Source organism: Aspergillus lentulus (assembly GCF_001445615.1).
Source record: "Aspergillus lentulus DNA, contig: Alt04, strain: IFM 54703, whole genome shotgun sequence".
NCBI lineage: Eukaryota > Fungi > Ascomycota > Eurotiomycetes > Eurotiales > Aspergillaceae > Aspergillus > Aspergillus lentulus.
In genome coordinates this window covers 2,899,227-2,921,334 of record NW_028322122.1, presented here as the reverse complement: position 1 = coordinate 2,921,334, position 22,108 = coordinate 2,899,227, and the positions used below count along the sequence as shown (strand labels likewise).

General features: G+C 49.5%; 7 protein-coding genes across 7 annotated transcripts; 3 read left to right on the top strand and 4 right to left on the bottom strand.

Moving 5' to 3' along the window:
- Window positions 1-85: 85 nt before the first annotated feature.
- Window positions 86-1,545, bottom strand: ALT_2228 (glutamyl-tRNA(Gln) amidotransferase subunit HER2; the record flags this gene model as incomplete). The annotated part of the gene is made up of 4 exons (XM_089599286.1): window positions 86-972; window positions 1,043-1,204; window positions 1,297-1,382; window positions 1,457-1,545. The coding sequence occupies 4 exons, from the start codon at window positions 1,543-1,545 to the stop codon at window positions 86-88; spliced, it is 1,224 nt and encodes a 407-aa protein (XP_089456432.1).
- A 941-nt stretch (window positions 1,546-2,486) lies between these two features.
- On the top strand, window positions 2,487-3,829 carry ALT_2227 (enoyl-[acyl-carrier-protein] reductase; the record flags this gene model as incomplete). The annotated part of the gene is made up of 2 exons (XM_033563340.2): window positions 2,487-2,716; window positions 2,788-3,829. The coding sequence occupies 2 exons, from the start codon at window positions 2,487-2,489 to the stop codon at window positions 3,827-3,829; spliced, it is 1,272 nt and encodes a 423-aa protein (XP_033419231.2).
- A 127-nt stretch (window positions 3,830-3,956) lies between these two features.
- On the bottom strand, window positions 3,957-5,885 carry ALT_2226 (metallophosphoesterase family protein; the record flags this gene model as incomplete). The annotated part of the gene is made up of 2 exons (XM_033563341.2): window positions 3,957-5,640; window positions 5,689-5,885. 2 exons carry the CDS (start codon window positions 5,883-5,885, stop codon window positions 3,957-3,959), a joined length of 1,881 nt encoding a protein of 626 aa, XP_033419232.2.
- Window positions 5,886-6,229: 344 nt separating this feature from the next.
- ALT_2225 (pyruvate dehydrogenase (acetyl-transferring) subunit E1 beta) lies at window positions 6,230-7,588 on the top strand (the record flags this gene model as incomplete). Its single annotated transcript, XM_033563342.2, has 4 exons — window positions 6,230-6,480; window positions 6,586-6,709; window positions 6,775-7,061; window positions 7,117-7,588. 4 exons carry the CDS (start codon window positions 6,230-6,232, stop codon window positions 7,586-7,588), a joined length of 1,134 nt encoding a protein of 377 aa, XP_033419233.1.
- Window positions 7,589-8,068: 480 nt separating this feature from the next.
- Window positions 8,069-8,894, bottom strand: ALT_2224 (putative C2H2 finger domain protein; the record flags this gene model as incomplete). Its single annotated transcript, XM_033563343.2, has 2 exons — window positions 8,069-8,659; window positions 8,886-8,894. 2 exons carry the CDS (start codon window positions 8,892-8,894, stop codon window positions 8,069-8,071), a joined length of 600 nt encoding a protein of 199 aa, XP_033419234.2.
- Window positions 8,895-9,538: 644 nt separating this feature from the next.
- Window positions 9,539-13,221, top strand: ALT_2223 (tRNA (guanine26-N2)-dimethyltransferase; the record flags this gene model as incomplete). The annotated part of the gene is made up of 3 exons (XM_033563344.2): window positions 9,539-9,749; window positions 9,817-10,563; window positions 11,165-13,221. The coding sequence occupies 3 exons, from the start codon at window positions 9,539-9,541 to the stop codon at window positions 13,219-13,221; spliced, it is 3,015 nt and encodes a 1,004-aa protein (XP_033419235.2).
- A 728-nt stretch (window positions 13,222-13,949) lies between these two features.
- On the bottom strand, window positions 13,950-19,668 carry ALT_2222 (trifunctional fatty acid synthase subunit FAS2; the record flags this gene model as incomplete). Its single annotated transcript, XM_033563346.2, has 3 exons — window positions 13,950-14,060; window positions 14,120-19,065; window positions 19,146-19,668. 3 exons carry the CDS (start codon window positions 19,666-19,668, stop codon window positions 13,950-13,952), a joined length of 5,580 nt encoding a protein of 1,859 aa, XP_033419237.2.
- Between the last annotated feature and the right edge of the window lie 2,440 nt (window positions 19,669-22,108).

Below are 22,108 nucleotides of genomic sequence, written 5' to 3'. Positions count from 1 at the left end.
CCTCCCCTGTAATTGGTCTAGGATGAGTTATGTATTCCGCAACTAGAGATTGATTATGGGAATCGAGGTGAAATACAAGACTACATCAAAAATTTTTGCCTTCCAATATCTCCGACACTTTAAGGACAAGCTCATCGTCCCCGTATTGTCCGATGATTTGAATTCCAGCAAGATCTGCATCGCTAGGACCTTCATCCCGACAGTCAACACTGACTGGAACCGACGCAGCTGGCAAACCAGCCAGGCTTGCAGGCACTGTGAACACATCATTCGTGTATGCGTTCAGGGGTGAGAAAATAGAATCTGTTTCAACCAGCTCTGCCAACTGTGGAGGACATGAAGGGGCGGTAGGGCAGATCAGGACATCGACCTCTGCCTGTTTTGATTTCAACTCAGCATCTCCTTTCTGGCGCGAAGGGGCCATCGGTTGCTCTGCTCTAAAGACAGCATTGAAATCGCGCTGGACAAGTCTGCGGACGCGCTGCGCTTGAATAAAGTAATTATTTATGGCATCGGCGCTCAGACTGAAGGCGCCGAGTAGGATACGCCTCTTCACTTCGGGACCGAATCCGTCCCCTCTAGTTTTGGCATATAGATAGCTGTCAGGCTGTCCACCAGAATCCGGACCGTCGCAGCGGGAACCGTATCTGATGCCGTCATATTTGGCGAGGTTTGAGGATGCTTCGGCTGGGGCAAGGACGTAATATGCTGAGAGAGCTAGTTTTGTTGTGGGGAGTGAGACGGTGTGAATTGTATGACCCTGCTCTCTCAGGAAAGCTATCGAGAGAGCCCAGGCGCGTCGGACCGATGGAGAGAGTTCCGATATGTTGTACTCAATAGGAACGCCAATCCTCAGAGGAGACGAGGTCATTCTACACAACAGAGCGGGTTGCTGGAGGTGCGAAGCTATGCGAGACCGAGAGCGTGGAGACAAATTTGTCGGATCGCGTGGATCATGCCGATTCACAATGCCTGAGTCCGAGCAGTTAGATTCCAATGCAAGAGCACACATATCGAGACAGGAAGGCGCAGAGACACGTACGGAATACATCGCGAGCCGTCGAGGCATTTTTGGCCAGGATGCCAACAGTATCCAGTGAGTTAGCGTATGCCACGACCCCCCATCTCGAGACCAGTCCATAAGACGGCTTAAAGCCGACTGTGCCCGTGTAGGCAGCTGGAAGTCGAACCGAACCACCAGTATCTGTTCCAAGAGCCCTATAACGCACTGTTCAGCACTCCAGGCATGCCCCCTAAGGAAGGAAGTTCAACTGATTTAGGAGCGAAACCACCTACGCATAGCATTGATCTGTAGCAACGGAGACGGCGCTTCCACCAGAACTTCCACCAGCTGAGAGGATTCGTCCTTCCTGGTACTGACGCTGATTTTTGACAGGACCGAACCATGAATTGAGAGAATGAGAACCCATCCCAAATTCATCCAAGTTCGTCTTACCAGCTATTATAGCGCCGGCTTCCGACAGCTGTTCCACCACGGTCGCATTGAATGGACTGTTGAATTTGGCTAGAATCCCGGAGGCACATGTTGTCCGAAAATCGCGTGTGCAAATATTGTCTTTGAGGGCAATCAAGCGACCATCGACCTCGGATTTTGATTTCCCTTTTAATCTCAAAAACCATGCGTCAGTGCCCGAATGAGCCAGAGCGAAAACAGGACAAAAGCTGCTGCGTTCTTACCCGACTCTCTCCTAACTTCTGCATCTCTCACTTGTTCTCGCCATGGTCCTGAATGCCGCACAGTCGTTATGAAGGCATTGAGAGCGGCATGTGACCTTTGGTTAGTGATACATTTCTCAGCTTCCCGCAACAAGGACATTTAGATATCCTGAGCGGTGACGGTAGGTGGTGGCAGGGATAGCGACGGCAGAGGCTCGGAAAACTGGAGGTACATTTGAATGCGGTGGGTGGAAAGTTTACATTTCGCGAAGTGTCGATATGGTTGTTTTAAGCAATCTCGCGAGGTTCGGTATCTGGTCGGCACGGCTTCATCGAATAGCCCTCTGTAGCTGTCGGAGTTTGGGGAACTAAGAGAACTATTTGTCTGGGATCACTAAAGTTGAATTTGATCGTTCTACTACCTCTCTAGATAGTCGCTTTGCACCGGCGCATGCCTACCTGTAAATATACATTCGACCACCGACGCCCGCAAACCAGGCACGCCAGGTCCTCGAGCAAGAAAATATCGGATGATAAAGAAGCTGATATGGTGTCTCCGTCCATATTCTTTCTCATATAGCGTTCCAATGTTCAGCAATCTGCGCAAACAGAATGAGTATCAATTAGTACCCCGAAGCGCAGCTTTCCTTCGGCCCGACGGCTAGGAAACGACGTCATCCGGGTTTTCTTCGACGCCGCCAGCGACAACAGTTAACACAGTTGCTACACGAAGCTGGCTCTTTGACCTCACCTGAGTCTTTGAAATCAATTGACAGTCAGAGAAGGGCCTGACACCCCCGAACGTCACTATGCTTTCCCGTACTGTGGTGAGATCGGCTACCAGATCTTCCAGTGCCGGTGTTTCCCTTGCCCTCAGAGGCAGAGCTTCGCCTCTTCGGTTTCCAGCGCCATCCGGCCAGCATCAAGTCCTTTTACCTGATACGCACCTGGGGCAGACGAGATTTATTTCAGTATATGGCTATACGCAATCAAAGGCTCTAGTCTATTCGCGATATGGTGAGCCGAAGGATGTTCTACGGTAAGATCACTCAGATGGCAACCGCTGGGAAAATAGATCGGTAACCTGACTTGTTTTTCTCCCTCATCCAGGCTTCACAAGCATTCGATCTCTCCTCCTCATGGGACACAAGTCACCCTCCGTCTTCTAGCGGCGCCTTTGAACCCGGCCGATGTGAATCAGATTCAAGGGGTATACCCAAGCAAACCGCCTTTCCAGAGCACGCTGGGCACAGTGGAGCCGTCTGCCGTCGCGGGAAACGAGGGCGCATTCGAGGTCATTGCCACTGGCTCCAATGTCAAAAACCTTGCCAAAGGCGACTGGGTCGTAATGAAGCAGACAGCACAAGGCACCTGGCGCACCCACGCACAATTAGATGAATCACAGGTGATCAAGATTGAAAACAAAGAAGGTCTGAGCCCGCTTCAGGTCAGCACAGTCAGTGTCAATCCGGTGACTGCCTACCGAATGATCAAAGATTTCTGTGAGTGGGATTGGATGCGGGCTGGAGAAGAGTGGCTCATCCAGAACGGAGCAAACAGCGGTGTTGGACGAGCTGCAATCCAACTTGCACGCGAATGGGGCATCAAAACAATCAATGTTGTTCGCGAGAGAAAGTCACCCGAAGAAACTGATGCTCTGAAAAAGGAGCTCTACGACCTTGGGGCCAATGCAGTGGTTACTGAATCCGAGCTGTTATCTGGAGAATTCAAGAACATGGTGAATGAATTCACCCGCCAAGGAAAGGAGCCAATTCGGCTAGCCCTCAACTGCGTGGGTGGTAAGAGTGCCACTGCCCTGGCGAAGACCCTTGCTCCGGGATCACACCTGGTCACTTATGGTGCCATGTCAAAACAGCCTGTCGCCTTGCCATCTGGACTTCTGATCTTCAAGAACCTTGTTTTCGACGGTTTCTGGGTGAGCAGATGGGGAGATAAACACCCTGAGCTGAAGGAAAGCACAATTAATGATGTGCTGGAGTTGACTCGAGCCGGCAAATTCAAAGATATTCCGGTGGAATACATCAAATGGACCTGGGAAACCGAAGGCGCTGAGCTTGCTGCAGGTGTGCAGGAAACTCTAAGTGGATTTCGCAAAGGTAAAGGCTTGTTAAAATATGAAGGGGACGAATAATCCCTGGGGATGATGATATAAATAGTATATTAAGTGCATGTACACAATCATAATAGGCTATAGTAATTCAGATCATTTACTGATTCCATTGGCACAAACAGTGATCTGAACCGAACTATAGACTGAATCACGCATCTTCGCATTTCCAGTTATTCTTGACCCAGTCCAAGATAAGGTCAGTTAATGTCTCGAAAGGCATATAGACGTCACTATCCCTTGCAAAATCGAGATCAAGGCTCGCAAATTTGGCGGCCAGCGCCACGTAGGGCTCGATAAAGTCAATATACACAAGATCCACTGTCTTCGGATCCGCAGATGTCCCTGGAGAAACGAGAGCCTGAATGCAATTTGGAACACGGTAGAATGATATTGGCGAATGAACAGTGTCATCACCGTCTATACCCCCATCATCTACAGTGGTGTAGCCAGGAAAAACCTCAGGCGTGACTGGTGTGCTCATTGGAAGCCGACTCTGATCAGTAAGATAGTGAGCTGCCGCATCGTCGCTTTCCACAATCTTATCGTGCATATGCATTGATTGCTCCGGCGGCGCAAGAGTCCATGGTGTGTAGATTGTGTGGTCCTTAGGCGCAGTCAAAATTTGCGGCTGCTTGTTCAAAATTTCTACTACCGTTTGCGCTTTCTCGTAGGGGATGTCCTTGATATAGCGGAAGCCGCTCGTAAAGGGCGAGACGATGAATGTCGTATCTTGCGTAAATGGACCCTTAAATATGTCGAAGCGTATGGCTCCAGTGTTGACAATGACCAACGCGGGCTTCCCATCGCGAGAGTCATCCTTCACTTGACTAGGAAGCACTTCCTTTTCGAGCCACGTATATATACTGTCCTGAGAAGGATACTTTACTCGGGTCATCCAGAGGTCCTGAGGAGCGCAACCGTGGACCTTATCCAGTTGAAGGGCATCCCTGGACTGCTGAATAAGATGTGATACATTTCGACCGTGCTCTGTGGGGAAAGAATCCCGATCATGACCAGTGTGATGGTGAAACGAGTAGAGGTTGTTATCGATGTACCGTCGGTTGAAGCTGGGAGTTGCTTGAGCAGACTTGAGCTGATTCTTGCTGGTGGACAGACCGTCAATTGACATAAATCCAATGGTCTCCATGAAGCGACCGCTCGCCAGCCCGTACGCTTTAGAATCGTACCGAGCATAGTCGCGGATATGATAATGGCCGCCGAAAAATTGAATTGGCACATCCCAATTAACGTTTCTGATCTCTTCGAAAACAACGTTGTACTCCTTCGAACGAACTGGAACATGGCCTATCACCAGGAAAAGATCGACTTCTTCATCACGAATGGCTTCTTGAAACCAGTTTGTCTTAATTGTATCCTCCACCGTATAAACGATGGTGTTGTTGTAATTTTTTGTGAAATCAAACAGAAAACCAAAAGCGACGATGCGGATGCCTTGTTTCTCGGTTGTGAACTTTTTAAAGCGTGGAGCCAACGGCACGAGCCCTCCGGTAGTTGGATGAACGATGTCAATGTTGGACGCCAGGTAGCTACCACGAAAATTGGGCACAGTAGTCGAGAATTCAGTCTCCGAGGTGTTCTGCTTGTACAGTTCATGATTGCCGGCTGACATCACATCAATTTGCTGTTGACGCAGAATGTCGGAGATGTAGGCGCCCTTGGGTTCCGAAGCGTCGTAAAGACCGTTCCCCTCAACCCTATCACCAGTGTCAATTAACAGCAGATCATTCCCCTCAGCGCGTGCCTTTTCCCGCATGCGGGTGGTGAAAGAGACATAATCTCCCCAGTCTGCTCCATAGGAAGCCCTTTTCGATCTGCATCAGCGAGCATCAACAATGGCACATTAGATGGCAAAGCCATACTCCTGTAGATGACCGGCCAGCCAGCCGTGGGTGTCTGTAGTGTGGAGGAAATTCAGCTGACCCCATTGGAGATCGCGAATGGGCGCCGGTATGGCATCTGGAGCTGACGGCTGAATAGCTAGGCAGGGTGAAGATGAAATGAGAAGGGCCCAGTAAGCAAGGTACTTCATCCTGGTCAGCGCAATAACCCACACCATCAAATGACTTTGGATGGAATCAGTGAGCTGCAGGCTCCTTTCCCCGCCCAAACGAGATAGTAGTAATAGATAGCTATCTATACTTGTACAATGGCTATGGATAAACAATAATACGGAAGAAGGTGCCGGTGAGGACGGCGCTTAGTCATCACTAGCCCAACAGTCCCGAAGCTCTCACCAAAAACCAAAAAACTTATCGACGGCCAGGTCCGACACGGAGTTAGGAGGTTCTGGGACTGAATTCTTCCCGCAAGTCTCCTTCACATCATCATCCTCATCCGCAGGAGAAGCTATCTGAAGTCGTTTCTTCTTTCACTCCCGGAAATACACTCTTAGAGACGGCAATGGCTGCCCCCCGACTTTTCCGCCCAGCAGCTCGCCTGCTTTCATCTCGGCTTTCCGCTACACCCCTCCGCTCTACTTTCCAGAAGTCCGCCTGTGCGCCCTCAATCCTGCGCGCTCGGGGATATGCGACGGAAAGCGGTACTAAGGAAGTTACTGTCCGAGACGCATTGAACGAAGCCCTTGCGGAGGAGCTTGAGAGTAACCCAAAGACGTTTATCCTGGGTGAGGAGGTTGCGCAGTACAATGGAGCGTATGGGATTACCTTTCCTTAGCTACTTGATTTTGCTCCATATTTCAATCTCAATGACGTGCTATGCTGTGATTGTTCTCTTCTGACCTTGTTCTATCACCGCAGATACAAAGTGACGAGAGGTCTATTGGATCGCTTCGGTCCCAAGAGGGTTATTGATACTCCCATCACAGAGGCGGGCTTTTGTGGTTTGGCTGTTGGCGCCGCCCTCGCTGGACTGCACCCTATCGTGAGTCGAAAATTTACGTATTCGTGGATAGACCTGGACGGCTGATCGGTGCTTCGCATCTACAGTGCGAGTTTATGACCTTCAACTTTGCTATGCAGGCCATTGATCAAATCATCAACTCCGCCGCCAAGACACATTACATGTCTGGAGGTATTCAGCCTTGCAACATTACTTTCCGTGGACCCAACGGGTTTGCTGCTGGTGTCGCCGCTCAGCACTCCCAAGACTACTCGGCCTGGTACGGCAGCATTCCTGGCTTGAAGGTCGTGGCTCCTTGGAGTGCTGAGGACGCCAAGGGTCTGATGAAGGCCGCTATCCGTGACCCCAACCCTGTCGTTGTCCTTGAAAATGAGTATGTGCTGCCAGAACCGCTTGACGTTGCCGGACTTGAGCTGACATCTGGTTAGGCTTTTGTATGGTCAAGCATTCCCCATGAGCGAGGCTGCTCAGAAGGATGACTTCGTTCTTCCTCTTGGAAAGGCCAAGATCGAGCGTCCTGGAAAGGATCTGACCATTGTTTCTCTGTCCCGCTGCGTTGGACAGTCGCTCAACGCTGCTGCTGAGCTGAAGCAGAAATATGGAGTCGAAGCTGAAGTTATTAATCTTCGGTCCGTCAAGCCTCTCGATGTTGAGACGATCATTCAGTCGCTCAAGAAGACCGGTCGCTTGATGTGCGTCGAATCCGGCTTCCCCATGTTCGGTGTCGGGTCGGAAATCCTTGCCTTGTCCATGGAGTATGGTTTTGACTACCTCACTGCTCCTGCTGTTCGTGTTACCGGCGCTGAGGTTCCTACACCTTACGCTGTTGGTCTTGAGCAGATGAGCTTCCCTCAAGAGGATACTATCGTTGGCCAGGCTGCCAAGCTTCTACGACTGTGAACTGGCTTTATGGCATAAATTGGAGGTGTTCCCAGAATCCGGAGGATCAAAATCAGGCGTCTAGTACCCTTTCTCTATTGCAAGCCTTTCCATTGTTTCTTAATCTAAATTAACCTTATTCGAAACTGTACAACTACACTAGAGAATCGACTCCAACTCAATTTCTCAGCTTTTGTCCATCTTTTTCTGTTCTACCATCCTTTCGGCCCACAGGACTTTGGGTAGTAACAAAACTACTTGGCAACCAAGAAATGATAGCGAGGCCAAAGCGTCATATATACTTACAGAATTTGCACCCAACTCAAGTTGAAACAAGATGTCATGGCCAGCAACGCTGTCTCGAGAATATAACTATGTACATGAATAAAATCGCCCCATTCAGACAGAGAAAGCCCATGACTCCGAGATACATGCTAGCATAATCATGAGGAGCGCCCATTGCATCTGCTTTACGCCGAATCGGTGGCAAAGCAACATCGTTCATGCTATGGTAAGCTCATTCTGAAACCCCGGGCACCGTGACGAGCACTCGGTAGGTTTGCGAGGATCATAGTAACTGGCTTCCATATCGTCGTTTGCGTACTCCTCGTCAGTATCGCTTTCCGCATTGTCGTGTTGAGCGTCCGTATCCCGTCTGGATTTGTTCCTAACAAATTCGCTCGGTTCACCCGCTCCTACCGCTTGGTCGGCCTCGTCGTCATCGTCATCCCCTAGGACATTTTTCCTCGTAGACACAGTAGCAGATACTGGTCCTTTGACCGTGGTAAAGGAGCTCTTGAATCCTCCTTTCTTAAACCCTCCTCCCCCACCGGTGACCCCGGCGGCCCCGGCTGCTGATGCGGGAGTCGTCCCGATTACTCTCAGTCCCGCCTCTGCATCTGCCTTTCTCTCGGCCCTCCTTGCCTTTTCAGCAGCGTTAGGATCTCGCGACAATTGCTTCAAGTCTTGTAGGCGCTTGCGATGTTGGTGATCGTAGGAAGAGATATGAGCTTCATATTCCGGATGGCGTGAGTAAGATTTATTGCAAAGAGTACACGTGAAGGAGCTCAAAGCAGAGCGGGCAGATTCGGTCTGAAATTGTGCGCAGAAGGAATTTTTTAGCAGTCTCTCAATAGATTTGAACAGCGCTGGGATTTCAAGTCATGATCTACCTTGGGAGTAGGATTCGTGAACCCTCGCTGGTACAGACAAGATAGAGGGAGTGACATCAGTAACCTCGCATTTCAAGTTTCCAAAACTGGATATCAAGGTCGTAACTCGACAACCGTTTAAAGCAGACGCATTTCAGGAAGCATACCGGTGCCATGGCAGTCTGGCCTCATACAACAGGTCAGGTTAAAGACCAAAAAATATTGTGAATGAATTCTTGCCGAGATCTACGGGATCAGATGAATCGCAGACGATCAACTGATTGATCAGTAACTGGTATATATTGGTAATGGAAGGCATCGACGTCTATCATGAATGGATAGTTTAGCATCTTATCATTACTTTATTCTGCCGACAGAATAAGTACCGATATCTCACCGCCGTACTCCAACCTACCAGGTACCTTGACTGATTCATGACCTGGGGATATCCTCTTCAACTGTAAATGTCAGAATAGATGTTGAAGTATCTATCTTGAGTATTGATGGTTTGCCAAATCGCCCGGCAGACATCAGTAGTAAATACCTGAAATAGTTCCGATACTTACATAAGGTTGGTTTGGGTTGAGTGGTAAAAAGCCGACAAGCCAATGATAGTGCAGTCTGACTGCTTAACAGAAAAAGAGCAAGGCACAGCACAGTTATAAGAGATACGACGACTTAGAGACGGGCACTCTCCCAATGCTACCTAAGGCTTGCTCATGATAATGACGATGCGATGAACTTATGAATCGTTTAATATTCATTGCAATATTCATCTGATTCGTTCTTAGCTAGAGAGATATTTCGTTCGTGATATACAATGCCGCCTCAAGATCTGTCGTTGCCCAAGGTCGATGATGTCGACACACGATCCTTGATTTCCATGCAGGAATTGGATCCCTCTCCAGTCTCTGAAGAGTTTGGTGATATTGAAAATGGCGACTTCTTCCATAAGGCCCAAGACGCTCCACCACATGGTGGATTGTCTCTTCCCAAACTGGGCCTCCGGGGGCATAACTGGGATTCTTGGTGTATGTGGAAGAGAAAATGCTTTGGTCCATCTGCCGGTCAAGTGTAAGCTAATATGTAAACCTGCAGTGTCCGCCGTTCAGAGATATTCCACATACCCGCCGACTTTATTCTTCACGTTACACTTTGCCAATACCTCGCTCATTCCTCTAATAACCCGCTCTGTGCCTGCCGCCGAAAACTATCTCCTCCTCACAAGGCCTTTGTACCAGTCGCCATCTCTCGAGCACGCTATTCTTACCGTTCCCATCCTGGCCCATGTTGCTTCCGGGATCGTCCTACGGAACATCCGTTCTTCCCGTAGGGCACGACTTTACGGCGCCGAGACAAGGTCTCAACGGTACTCACTCACTTTTTGGCCCCGTATGACCCTGCAAGCGCGCTTGGGCTATATGCTTGTCCCCTTGCTCGGTGCCCATGTTCTTGTCAACCGCGTCGTGCCGCTGATGGTCGACGGTGGGAGCTCGGGAGTCGGCCTTGGCTACGTTGCGCATGGGTTTGTGCGAAGCCCGGTTTTCTGGAACGTTTACTATTTGATATTTGTCGCCGTTGGAGTATGGCATACCGTTGGGGGGTGGGCAAATTGGATGGGGTGGAGAGTCACCACCGCCCGAAAGGAACGAATGCACAAAAAGGGCTCACTCGAAGGGTACCTCGGCCACGCAGACAGCGAGCAACGAATGAGGAAGCAGAGAAAGATCTGGTGGACTGTCAATGGCATTGCAGTGGTAGGAGCATCTGTTTGGCTTGCAGGCGCACTTGGAGTTATCGGACTTGGAGGACGAGGATCCGGTTGGGAAGCGAGCAGTTGGGATGGTATGTATGACCGAGTGCCCATCATTGGGGCCTGGTTATGACCTAATCTTATTGTGTATAATTGACAGACTCTGGGGCGACTACTCTCGGAGGGGGTGTGTAGTAGTAGGAAATATAATCAATAATATGTCAACATATTCTTTGCAGTACATGTACTGCCGCAATAGTCCAATACAGACTATAATAGACTCAATCTTCCGTACCGGACAGGCAGATAATCCTCAGTTAGAAGATATCACCAGATGTTGTTCACTGTTGGCTTTTATATGGTTATGCCGATGGTTGTTGGGTCCGTGCGTTATACATTTTCTTGACCTTTTTTTCTTTAATCTTTACACTTCTGCTCCCCGCAACCAGCCTGCGGACCTCAAGCTTGTCAATGGCCCTGATTTAAATCTTGGTAGCCCGAAGCCGATGTGGATGAGTTCACTTAAACGGTTTCAAAGCTTGACAATATTCCGATCTATCGTTGGAAACATAAGACCTGAGTTCCTTGGCTTTTCGCATCCCTCGACGATATATGTAGTGACCCACCGTCGCTCAGGCATAGTTCTCCCCCGGGTTTATTACTCCGCATCTTCACTCATGGACGATCCAACAGCAGCCGATGGCGCCAGTCGACTGGTGCAACATGATGGGAGGGAATACCAGGCTGTGAAAGAAGGTCGAGCATTCATTCTGAACCCGCCGACCCAGGCTGCAGCTTCCAAGGGGACAAAAAAGGACCTCAAACCTGAAGACCAGTTGCAATCTGTCTTCTACAATCCAATCCAGCAATTCAACCGGGATCTCAGTGTGTTGGCGATCAAGGCCTATGGTGAGCATGTGCTGGCCCTCAAGAAGCTGAAAGCCGAGAGGAAACGGACCGGCTCCGGCAGGGGGAAAAAGCGCAAGAGGGAAGACGAAGAGGACAAGGAACAAGCTGGAGGAGACGTTGAGCAACCGTCTGCGGCGAATGGAAATATCGGTGCTTCTGTTTCAACCTCTGATCAGCAGACACCGTCCTTCACAATCTTGGACGCGCTCTCCGCTACGGGGCTCCGGGCTCTACGATACGCCTCAGAAATCCCCTTCACTACCTGCGTGGTTGCGAATGACCTGTCAAGCTCTGCGATTCAGAGGATGAAGACGAACGTCGAATACAACGGTCTTGGAAAGCTCATTAGACCCAATCTCGGGGATGCACGTGCGTACATGTACAGCCTGTTAAACCAACCAAGCACACAAAATAGCGGAACTCACGCGGGCAAGTTTGATGTCATCGACCTAGATCCTTACGGTACCGCGGCTCCGTTTATGGATGCTGCTGTTCAAGGTGTCAAAGACGGTGGCCTTCTCTGTGTCACTTGCACCGATGCGGGCGTATGGGCATCCAACGGTTACCCAGAAAAGGCATATGCCTTGTACGGAGGTGTCCCCATCAAGGGATCGCATTCTCACGAAGGTGGACTGCGCCTTATACTACATGGACTGGCGACGTCGGCCGCGAAATATGGACTTGCAATCGAACCGCTTCTCTCCTTGTCCATCGACTTCTATGCACGTGTTTTCGTTCGTGTCCATCGATCGCCGGCAGAGGTCAAGTTTACCTCGGGTAACACAATGTTAGTTTTCAACTGCGACTCAGGTTGCGGAGCATGGACAACCCAGCCTCTGACGCAGACGAAACAAAGATTGGACAAGAAAGGGAATCCTTACTACCACTATGGGTTCGCTCAAGGGCCTACTGCAGGCTCACATTGTGAACATTGTGGCTTCAAAACTCATGTGGGCGGCCCGATGTGGGCTGGGCCACTCCATAACCCTCACTTCATCCAGAAGATTCTTGACATGCTCCCCGATGTCGATAGAGATATTTACCATACCGTCGAGCGCATCGAGGGCATGTTAACCACAGCTCTTGAGGAGGATTTGAACCTGGACACAATTTCGAGTTCTGCCCCGACGGGCACCCTTGCAGCCGAGGAGGAGCTCACGGAAGTATCCACGTCCCGTGAATGTTCGGCCGTTATTCCTCGATCGGATCCGTCCCTCCGGGATCCGTTTCCGTTCTATTTCACTCTGAGTTCTCTGGCAAAAGTTCTACACACGTCAACTATATCAGCCGATGCGTTCCGCGGAGCTCTCCGTTCCCTGGGCTACCGATCAACGCGCAGTCATGCAAAGCCAAATACCATTCGTACAGATGCACCCTGGGACGTCATTTGGGAAATTATGAGAGAGTGGGTGAGACAGAAAGCCCCTGTCAAGGAAGGGGCAATCCGGCTTGGCACTCCTGGAGCGGCAATCATGGCGAAGAGTCGAGAAAACTCTCGAAAAGATAAAGGAGAAGACTCATTCGATATATTGAGGAAAGAGCTCATGTCTGCGGCTGAAAGTGGAAAGGATATCAGTGACCTAGTGACGAAAGTCGAAGCTGCGATCTACCGCTCTGGCCATAGACACCCTTCCGGCATTCACGGCGCGGAGCTGCGTCAGCAGGCCGAAGGGCCCCAGCCCCCACAGACAGCACCTGCAGTTAAGCAAGATCCGAGAACGTTAGAGGTCGTTTTTGATGAGGCCCTGGGCAGAGAGGCGTCTCATTCCAAGAAACGGCTTGTCCGGTATCAAATCAATCCTCGGGCTAATTGGGGCCCTCTCAACCGGGCGTCTGGATGATTCACAAATACCAATCTTAGCTGAGCCTCCTCCACTGTACTATAGCGTGAGAGAGAAAACATTTGCGTATTGTCCTCGTTATAATGCTAAATAACAGGCCATCTGGCATACATATATGTGACGATCGTCCGCGCCGGTTGGAACCGATGTACTTCTGGGAGTCTGCTGCTATGGAAACCACTCCGCCCTGAACTGAACATTCTGCGATTAGTTCAGTGACTCTACTTTTCCGAAACGTACATCTAGGCTTTCAACTAGAAGGAGATGGCCTCGACCAGAACACAAAGCCACGGGAAGGATGTTCAAATCTTCCGCTGTTGAAGAGTACCGCTATGTGGATAAATACAGTCTAACACACGTGATTTATCATATGGGAGTGTAATAACTGCATAGAAGCACTTGGAAGCTGAAAAAAATAAAGAAAAAAAAAATATGTTAACAATTGTAGATATCCACTTTGGAATATCAGCGGATGGGTCGTCAATTAGGGTTTTAGGTCTTGTACACGTATCTATGTGAGAGTTACATTATTCGTCAGCTGAGAGTATAAGGCGAAGCAGTCAGTATGGATCTCTTTCTTAAGTACCTATGAAAGGAAAAGAACATGATCTCAAATCACTGGAATCAACCACTTGAAAGCATCTAATTACATGATATTCCATAACATAGTAGTATATTCTATCCATCGACACAAACAATAATATCACCGCATCTTGCATACGTTAACATTAGAACTTCGAGACTGCCACCGCGACAGCCTGAGAATCGCTGTGACTGATACTGACGCTCACTTGTTTGACACCAGCTTGCCTAGCAGCTTCGGCTGCAGCGCCGTGGAGCTAGGAAAATGTTAGTGGTGGATAAAGAACCTTCGTTTATCGGAATGGGATAAACTTACGTTGACCACAGGGGCTCCGCTTGTATCACTCAAGATTTCGATATCTTTCAGAGGCGCACCGGCGCCCTTGCTGCACACGCCCAACGATTTGAAAACTGCCTCTTTGGCGCTCCATCGGCCAGCGAATGATGACTGTGGCGATGGTGCCTTGCGACAGTATTCTTGCTCACTGGCAGTGAAGTTCCTTTCGATGAAGGTTTCATTTTCAATGTTGACGGCGTCAATGTTCTCCACGTCCACCCCTATCCTGGAGTCCTCTTCGGCATGAGCCTTCGCGAGCGACTCAACCACCTGTCTAGTGCTCTCAGCATCCTTGTCGCTGACTTTTGGAGGCACGGGTGGGAACTTCAATTCGGATGTCTTCTTATCAACGGCCACTCGGTAGTCCGGGTTGAGGAAAACGTTGCTCTGGATGTTATCTTCGTAGGGCGCCTTGTTCTTAGCAACGAAGATGCTGTTGTTGATCAGACCATTATGGAAGAAGCGATACGCCTTCTTTTGGCGAGACTCAACCTTCGCCTTGTACGCCTCGAACTGAGAGCGATCCAGGGTCGCGTAGAGGTACTTGGGATGAATACCGATAACCTGAGCACCTTTCTGACCGAAACCGAAAGACGTGACGGAGAACGCTTTGATTCCGTCCGTTTGGATGCTACGGCTGGGATAAACAATGTAATCGAACTTCTCCATGACCTTGTCAACGTTGTCTGCATTGCGATTGCCAGGTACCAGACCGCTGTCGAGAACTTGCAGGCAACCATTGAACATCCATGCACCGGCGGCACCCTTGGGGTGACCAGTAAGGTACTTCTGGAATATACCAAGAACGGCATTTCCCTTCTTACGGCCCAGATGTTTCATCTGCTGGCAGATGACATCGGACTCATTCTTGTCATTTGCAACCGTAGAAGTACCATGGAACGAAGCAACACCGATATCGTCGATCGTGAGACCCCAAGTAGCAAGTGCACCACGCAGAGGCGCAATACGAGAATCTTGTTTCCAGAAATTGTTGCCCAGGCTGAATTGAGCATCCTTCTCTTGCCGCACAGCCTCCCGTTCAATGTGCCGGGCACGTTCCTGCATGTAATCGGATAGTTCAGATGACGCAAGCCCTTGCGATTTCATGGCCTCAATCTCTTCTTGAAGATAGAGCAGTTCGGACTCTTGCCATTCCTTAATCTGCTTCCTACGCAGATCCAACTGACGGCGGCGGTACTTGATATCCAGCAAAGGCGAGGGGAATTTGCCCGGGTTTTCGCGTGCAGTGGTCAGAACACCTTGGCCGGGGGCCGGGACAGAGCGGCCAATCTTGTCAGTTGCTGTCGTAGTCAAGGCAATGATACCATATATAGGCACTCCCATGTCTAGGGCAAGTTGGGCACTCATGATGAGCTGCATACCGCAGCCCTGCGACTCCATGAAACCAGCACGTGTGGTAGTTGTGGGTCGAGACATCTCTTGCGGGGTACGGCCATGAGCAAACTCATCCTCCGCATTGCTGGTGGCTTTCATGTTGGCAAATTCGTATGAACCTTCCTCTTGGAAGTCATCAAAACCGCCAACAAAGCAAACTCGAGCCTTGCCTTCAACAATCGTTTCGTACCCGATGTCAACAGACTCCACAGCAGTGGCGCATGCACCCACAGGGGTCTTGATTGGTCCGGTAGAGGAGAGGAGCAACATGTTAACCCAGGCGCTCATTGTGTTGATAAAAGACTCCTGCAGAATGTCCTTCTGGAGGGGCTTGTCCAGGTATCGATCCTTGTACATTCCTCGTAAAGCATGGGTGCCGCCAATGCCTGAACCAATGCAGTTTCCAACTTCAGATAGGTGTACATATTTGTAGAATTCATAAGGATCAGTGACACCGGCCGACAGCATAGCTTCAGCTGTGCAAACAAGTACAAAGAGAGTTACAGGATCAACCTGCTCTATGATATCGTCGGGAATACCATATCTCTTTGCATCCCAGCCAGTGGGAATCTGGCCAGCAACGAGGCGATCGAACTGCAAAGCTTTAGGAATGAGAAGGGTCGCTCCCTTCTTGAGGCGCACTGTGAATTCTCCGGACTCTGGAAGCTCAAAGATTTCGACCTTCTCGCCATGCTCGCGCTTGAATTCCTCCGCAGTCTCTTTCGAAGCTTCAAAAGGCTCAAGATCTTCCTGGATGACGATCTCCTGAAGAAGCTGCTTCTTCTTGGGGTCGTAGCCCTTAAAAAGTTCGGGCTCGATGAGTCGAATGCCAGAATGCTCCAGAATATGCTTCTCGTACTTGGCCTTGACATCCTTATCATCAACAGGCTCACCAGTCTTCGCGTCGACCCAGCCTGAGTAGGCCTTGCCCTTCAGTGGGCCGTTGTGGTGCTTAATGAGGCCCATGATCCAGGCCATCTCAACGCAGCCCTCGAGCGAGAATTTGCCGTAAGCCTCCATTTCCCAACGGGTACGGGAGTTACCCCAAGGACCAACTTCAGCGAAACCGGTAACGACAACAACTTTGTCCAGGTTGACCATGCCCTTGAGACTCTCGTTCAAGGGCTTCACTTCTTGCTCCCAGTCTGGCAAAGTGGGGAATTGGAACTTGATGTTTGCACGAGGCTCTGCGATCACCTTCTTGTATAGGAGTTCACTCTCCTCACCGTTGACAACCTTGTTTTCGATTGCGGTTTCCTTGATAACCGCTTGGCGAACATCGCTTGTTTCCATAATGTCTGTCCGGAGCTTGGTCATAAGACTCTTCAGGTCGGGGATAAATTGAAGGCCACCGTTAAGGTCAGCCCAGACCGGGTCGAGCTGACAAAGGTTGACAATTGCAGGCGCCATGAGACCAAGCAAATTAAATGCCATTTCTTGCTGCGAGAAGGTGCGAACGCCGAGTTTCTCGACACCCTCAGCGACCATGTTGTTGCCGCTCATCAAACCTGTGCCACGTGTCCATCCAATGACTGCACCACAAATGGTGAGGTAGTTACTCCAATTCTCCGAGTACCAGCGATTGAAGAGCGTCTCCAGAGCAAGTTTGGACTCAGAGTACAGACCGTCGTTCCCAAAGGTGCCGTGGTTCGGAGACAAGGGAAGGATGACCTGTGCTGGTCGAGTCTCAAAGCCATGGGTCTGCTTCTGGGTCTTGATGCAACCCAGGAGTCGCAGAAGATTGGTCAACATGATGCGATGGGCAAGTTCAGATTTAGAATCGATAGAGTCGATTTCCCGGCCATTTTCCGGAATTGCGGCAAACGGCACGACAAAGTCCAGGTCCCAGCCGAGACCCTTCTTTGTATCGTAGATATAGTCAACCAGAGCTTCCACATCCTGCTTGCTGCCTTGGTTGAATGGCACCACCACGAGTTGAGAACCACGCGCGCCATAACGAGCATACATGGCTTGGTAATATTCGGTGACTTCCCGAGAGAATCGGCTTGTTGTTACAATCACCTTGGCACCACCGCTAATCAGACCTTGCAGAACCTCAGCTCCAATAGAGCCAGCACCAGCACCGGTCATCAGGACATTCTTGCCCTGGAAGGTCAACCCAGACCGAGCAGCGGACTCGAGCACGTCCAAGTAGATACCTGTGAGCTTCTTGTTGTATTCCCACCCGTGCTCATGTTTCTTCTTGAGGTGGAGGAAAGGTATAGTTTCCACCTTACCAGCTCTAGGGCTGCCATTGCGCTTGACGCCGTTCCGACCAGCTTTCTTGGCGTGGCCATTCTCCTGTGGCATGATTTGGTTCTCGTTCATGCTGAGAGCGCGAATGACTTCCTTGTAAAGCGCATTGAACTGAAGCTGGGATGACTTGGACATGCGATGTTGCTTACGAATCAGCTTGTAGACACTCTTGAGGTCATTCTGCACTTTGGTCCTGTTGCTGTATTCAGAGATGGGACCGCCCTCAGCCATCTGCTTGACGTAATGCTCCAATTTCCTGACGCTCGCCCGAGGTACCTCCTTATAGGCAATATTGCCTCGGGCGTCGATTGTTGTCTGGGGCCCGGTGGGGATCGCAACGTCCTTATAGACCGGTGCGACTCCGAGAACCTCCTTGCAATTCTCGATAAGTTGTTGTCCCAGCTCCTTGGCGAGTTGATACGTTTCACCACGCTCAGTAGGACAATTGTCGATGTGATACTGCATAAAATCAAGTAGGAGAGGATTGGAGCGGTTCATGATACGGATACACTGGCTGACGATTTCACGGTCCACAACCTTGAGCCTTCCAAAGATAATGTCGTAATACATGCTCAAAGCATCCTGACGAGCCCAGTTCCAAGACGAATCATAGACGCGAGCCTTTAGTGAATCGAAAGCTGGCTCAATACCAGACGCGTACACGTCACCATGTTCTGCTTGCCAGAGATCAAGCTGCGCTTGCAGCGCATTTTGAGTTTCTTGGGAAGCGATGAATGCCTTCTGGCCCGCACGCAGGTCCATCTTCAAGTAGCGCGCAATGATCTCCAGTTGCTGCTTGAACAGTGCCCGTTGATCTTTCGTCAGAGCATCAATGGCGGCTGGGTCCATGAGCATGCCACCAGCACCGGACCCACTGTCGCTGCCAGCGGTAGGAGCAGAAAGATTGATTCCTGCATTGGCGGCATATTTGTTGGTAACGTCGTCGAGATATGCCTTCGCATCCGGCTCCGACCCAATTCGGGAAGGAGGCTCCATGGTGAGGGCAAGCAGGAGGACGCCATCTTGCCTACCGGGACCCAGGCCCCATCGTGTTTCCAGATATTTCCGAACAGCGGTAATGTTGAAACCTCCGGGCATTTTTGACGAGACTAGACGAGCAATGAGAGACGAGGACTGCTTGCCCAATTGGCCATTGAATGTCGCCTGCATCGAGGCACCCAATTCATCCAAGGGTGTGTCCTCAGGTTTCTCCGGCGTGGACCCAAACTCCTTGCCCAAGTCTCCCAGTATCTCATTCTGTAACGTGGACTTTCCTGTTCAATAAGAAATAAAGATGATGAGTTCCAAAAGTTCAGTTGCATCACGAGTTTCGAACGAGGGAATTGAAACGTACCACCAACTAGGTCTTTGATGGCTTTGCTGAGAGGAACGTCGGATAAGCCCTTCTTCAACTTCTGTGCGACTAGTGTTCGGAGCACATCTACCGCCGTGACCGGAATATCGTCGACTGCTGCTGCTGGTCCGGCGCTGGGAGCGGGGGCAACTGCGGTAGGAGCTGGAGCTGCAGCTGCAACTGGGGCAGTAGGGGCTGAAGCTGTAGGTGAGGCAGCTGGAGCCTCTTCTTCTTCTTCGACAGGATCCACGTCGTAGTAAATTTCCTTCGCATCCTTGTTGTAGCAGAGAATTTGCCGCTGCACCGAAGTAGCAGCGTCATACGCTTCATACTTGGACGCGAGCGTCCTCCTTGCCATTCCCCCCAATGTGTCGGCGGGACCGATTTCCACAATCCGCTCTGTTCGCTTTTCTGCAAGAATGACATCCTGAGTTTCGATCCATCGCACCGGGGACGCAAACTGATAAGCCAGAAGCTCAACCAGTAAGGTGTGGGCGAGCTCTTGTTCAATTTCAGGCCGCATGACTGGTGAAGGAGGTATCAATTACGATGAAGAAGTGAAAGGTATAGGCGGAAGCGGATCACCAAATGCCCGGAAGCACTGATCAATAAGGTGAAATGGGTTCGTAATACGGCCGTTGCTCTGCGAGCAAATGCTTCAAAAGAAACCGACGTCGACGACCACCGACGGAGGAATGGGACTCTCAATTAATAACTAATAATTTGTATAAGGAAGTCAACAACCTTGGACTGAAATGACCGAAGTTAGCAAGGGTTGAAAACAAAAAGAAAAAAGGTAAAACTAAAGTAGGAAGAAGGGCAAGGTGATGCTACAGAGAGAGCATACTCGAATGTCCCTCTGCTTAGAATTTGAACATTGATACGGAGCGGTTGGAAATTTTGTCGGCAATGAAGAACTAGAATAATAGGAACGGTAAAGATGGTAAGAAACATGAAACTCACCCCAGCTTGGAACCGTACCACAAATGGTGGGGGTACAGTAACTTCTTCAATGCAATTACCAAAAAACTCAGGTAGCAGTGAAATAATTGTCAATTCTGGCAATTGCATAGACTACAGAAAAGAATCAAGGTCCAAGAAATTGTAATAACAAGGTACCTTAGAATCACAATTTTATAAATTACAGATGGAAGGGAAACAACAGTGTATTAGAGTACTCTGTAGGTTCCTACTAGGAAATCTGTTGTTCAATGGATGTTCGAAAATAATGTGGATGAGAAAAAGACATTAATTACCGAGTACTGGTGAGTATTTGGTGAGTGTTGGGGCGGCTTGGTTGACAGGGTGGATCTCTTCTACATGGATTTCCGTGGCACCTATTTAGTACTACTAGTCCACAGCCAAGCTAAGCTGCTAGGAGCCTAGGACAAAGTAGACAGAGCTTCCTATACTATATTAATATTCTACTTTAAGGTACAGTGTCTACTGTAGAGTAACACGTCCCTTACTCTGTCTTTCGACGGCCTGGAGCTAAATCGTCAATGGATAGTACTAAAGGCAGCCATGTACCCCATAGGGCATATCTAGATAATGTTGAACTACAAGCTATTGCCTTAGGTTTGGTGGGAGGCTGCTGGAGAAGTCCGCAATGGATAATATATGGGCTATTACTCAGTCGCAATCGAGTAATCTGTACATGTATAAGCCCCTTCAATGGAAAACACGTCTTATCATGAAGTATGATTATGGACATTGTACCCTACCGCTACATCTAGTACCTAGATTTAGTAAGGTCGTATCTAAGTGGTAGGTAAGCGTCCAACATTCCGAGCCGCACCCAACCACGGTGCATGATACTACCTTTGAAAACGATTTATTTCAAGAAATGGCTGAGGTCTGTGATTATTTACTACATAGGTAAGGGCTCACTCATAATAAAAATGAAATTGCGCTGAATAGAGTGGTCCATCTGTAGCCTATAAATAAGTTAAGAGATTCTTAGGGGAATACTGAATCTCATACCGTACCTTTCTATAGTATAGCTTACCACTCACCATACCATAAGATAGTCGGCTTGCCGTCAAGTCTCGTCCTGGCCGATGTCCTCTTCATGTCATGTCATGTCATGTATTGTCACAACCTTATCGGGTTCAACCCAACCATTTCCGTTGGACCTTTGGGGAGGTTGTATGACCCGCCATGCCTCATTGGGCCACTTCCTATTCAACCAGCCCCAAAATCTCGGCTTTTTCCCTCCTCCTTCCGGCCGGTTCAACATATTGATGTGTGCAGGGATCTAGCCATCATTTCGGGACATCTTGTTGGATGGCGGACCGTGTTGTAGGTACACTAGCGAGTACTTACCAGAGAAAAGCTACGAGGTACTACCTTACAGAGTACGGAGTACGGAGTAGGTAATTCATAATTTCGCTTTGGAGTGTACCTAGGGAAGGCCTAGTGCGTCTCTCCATCAATCTTTCTTGTGGCCATTTCCAGAATACGGACGCCAAAGCTTGAGGACTCTCTGCAGTCTTTTTTTCCCCCCCTCCATCCCGCATCTACGTCCCTTCTTGACTCTGCCAGTGACGGGAGTATATTGTTCTATGCTCCTTCGTCTCCATGCTGTAAATCTTTTAATTCTTTCTTTACCACGATTTATTGTTCCCCTGATTTTCAATTACTTCTACTTTCTTTCAGTTACTGGACGACGATCCAGTTAATGTGAAATCAAAGCTAGCGTCATCCAGCATTGCAGACAGTTTTGGGAGCAACAGGTAAGCATTGACCAGACTTCCAGTAGTCCTCTTGATTTTTGGTCGGGGAAGCGTACAAGAAATGGGAAGAGAGAAATTCCGAAGAAGGGAAGGGAGAAAATACAAAAAGTGTCAGCTGTTGTTCGAATATTCGACTGCAGGAATGAGCGAAAGAAGAGACATACCCACCAGCTTTTATTTGACTTTCCTTTCTGATATCTGATCAATTGCAGAATCCCGTTGTGACCG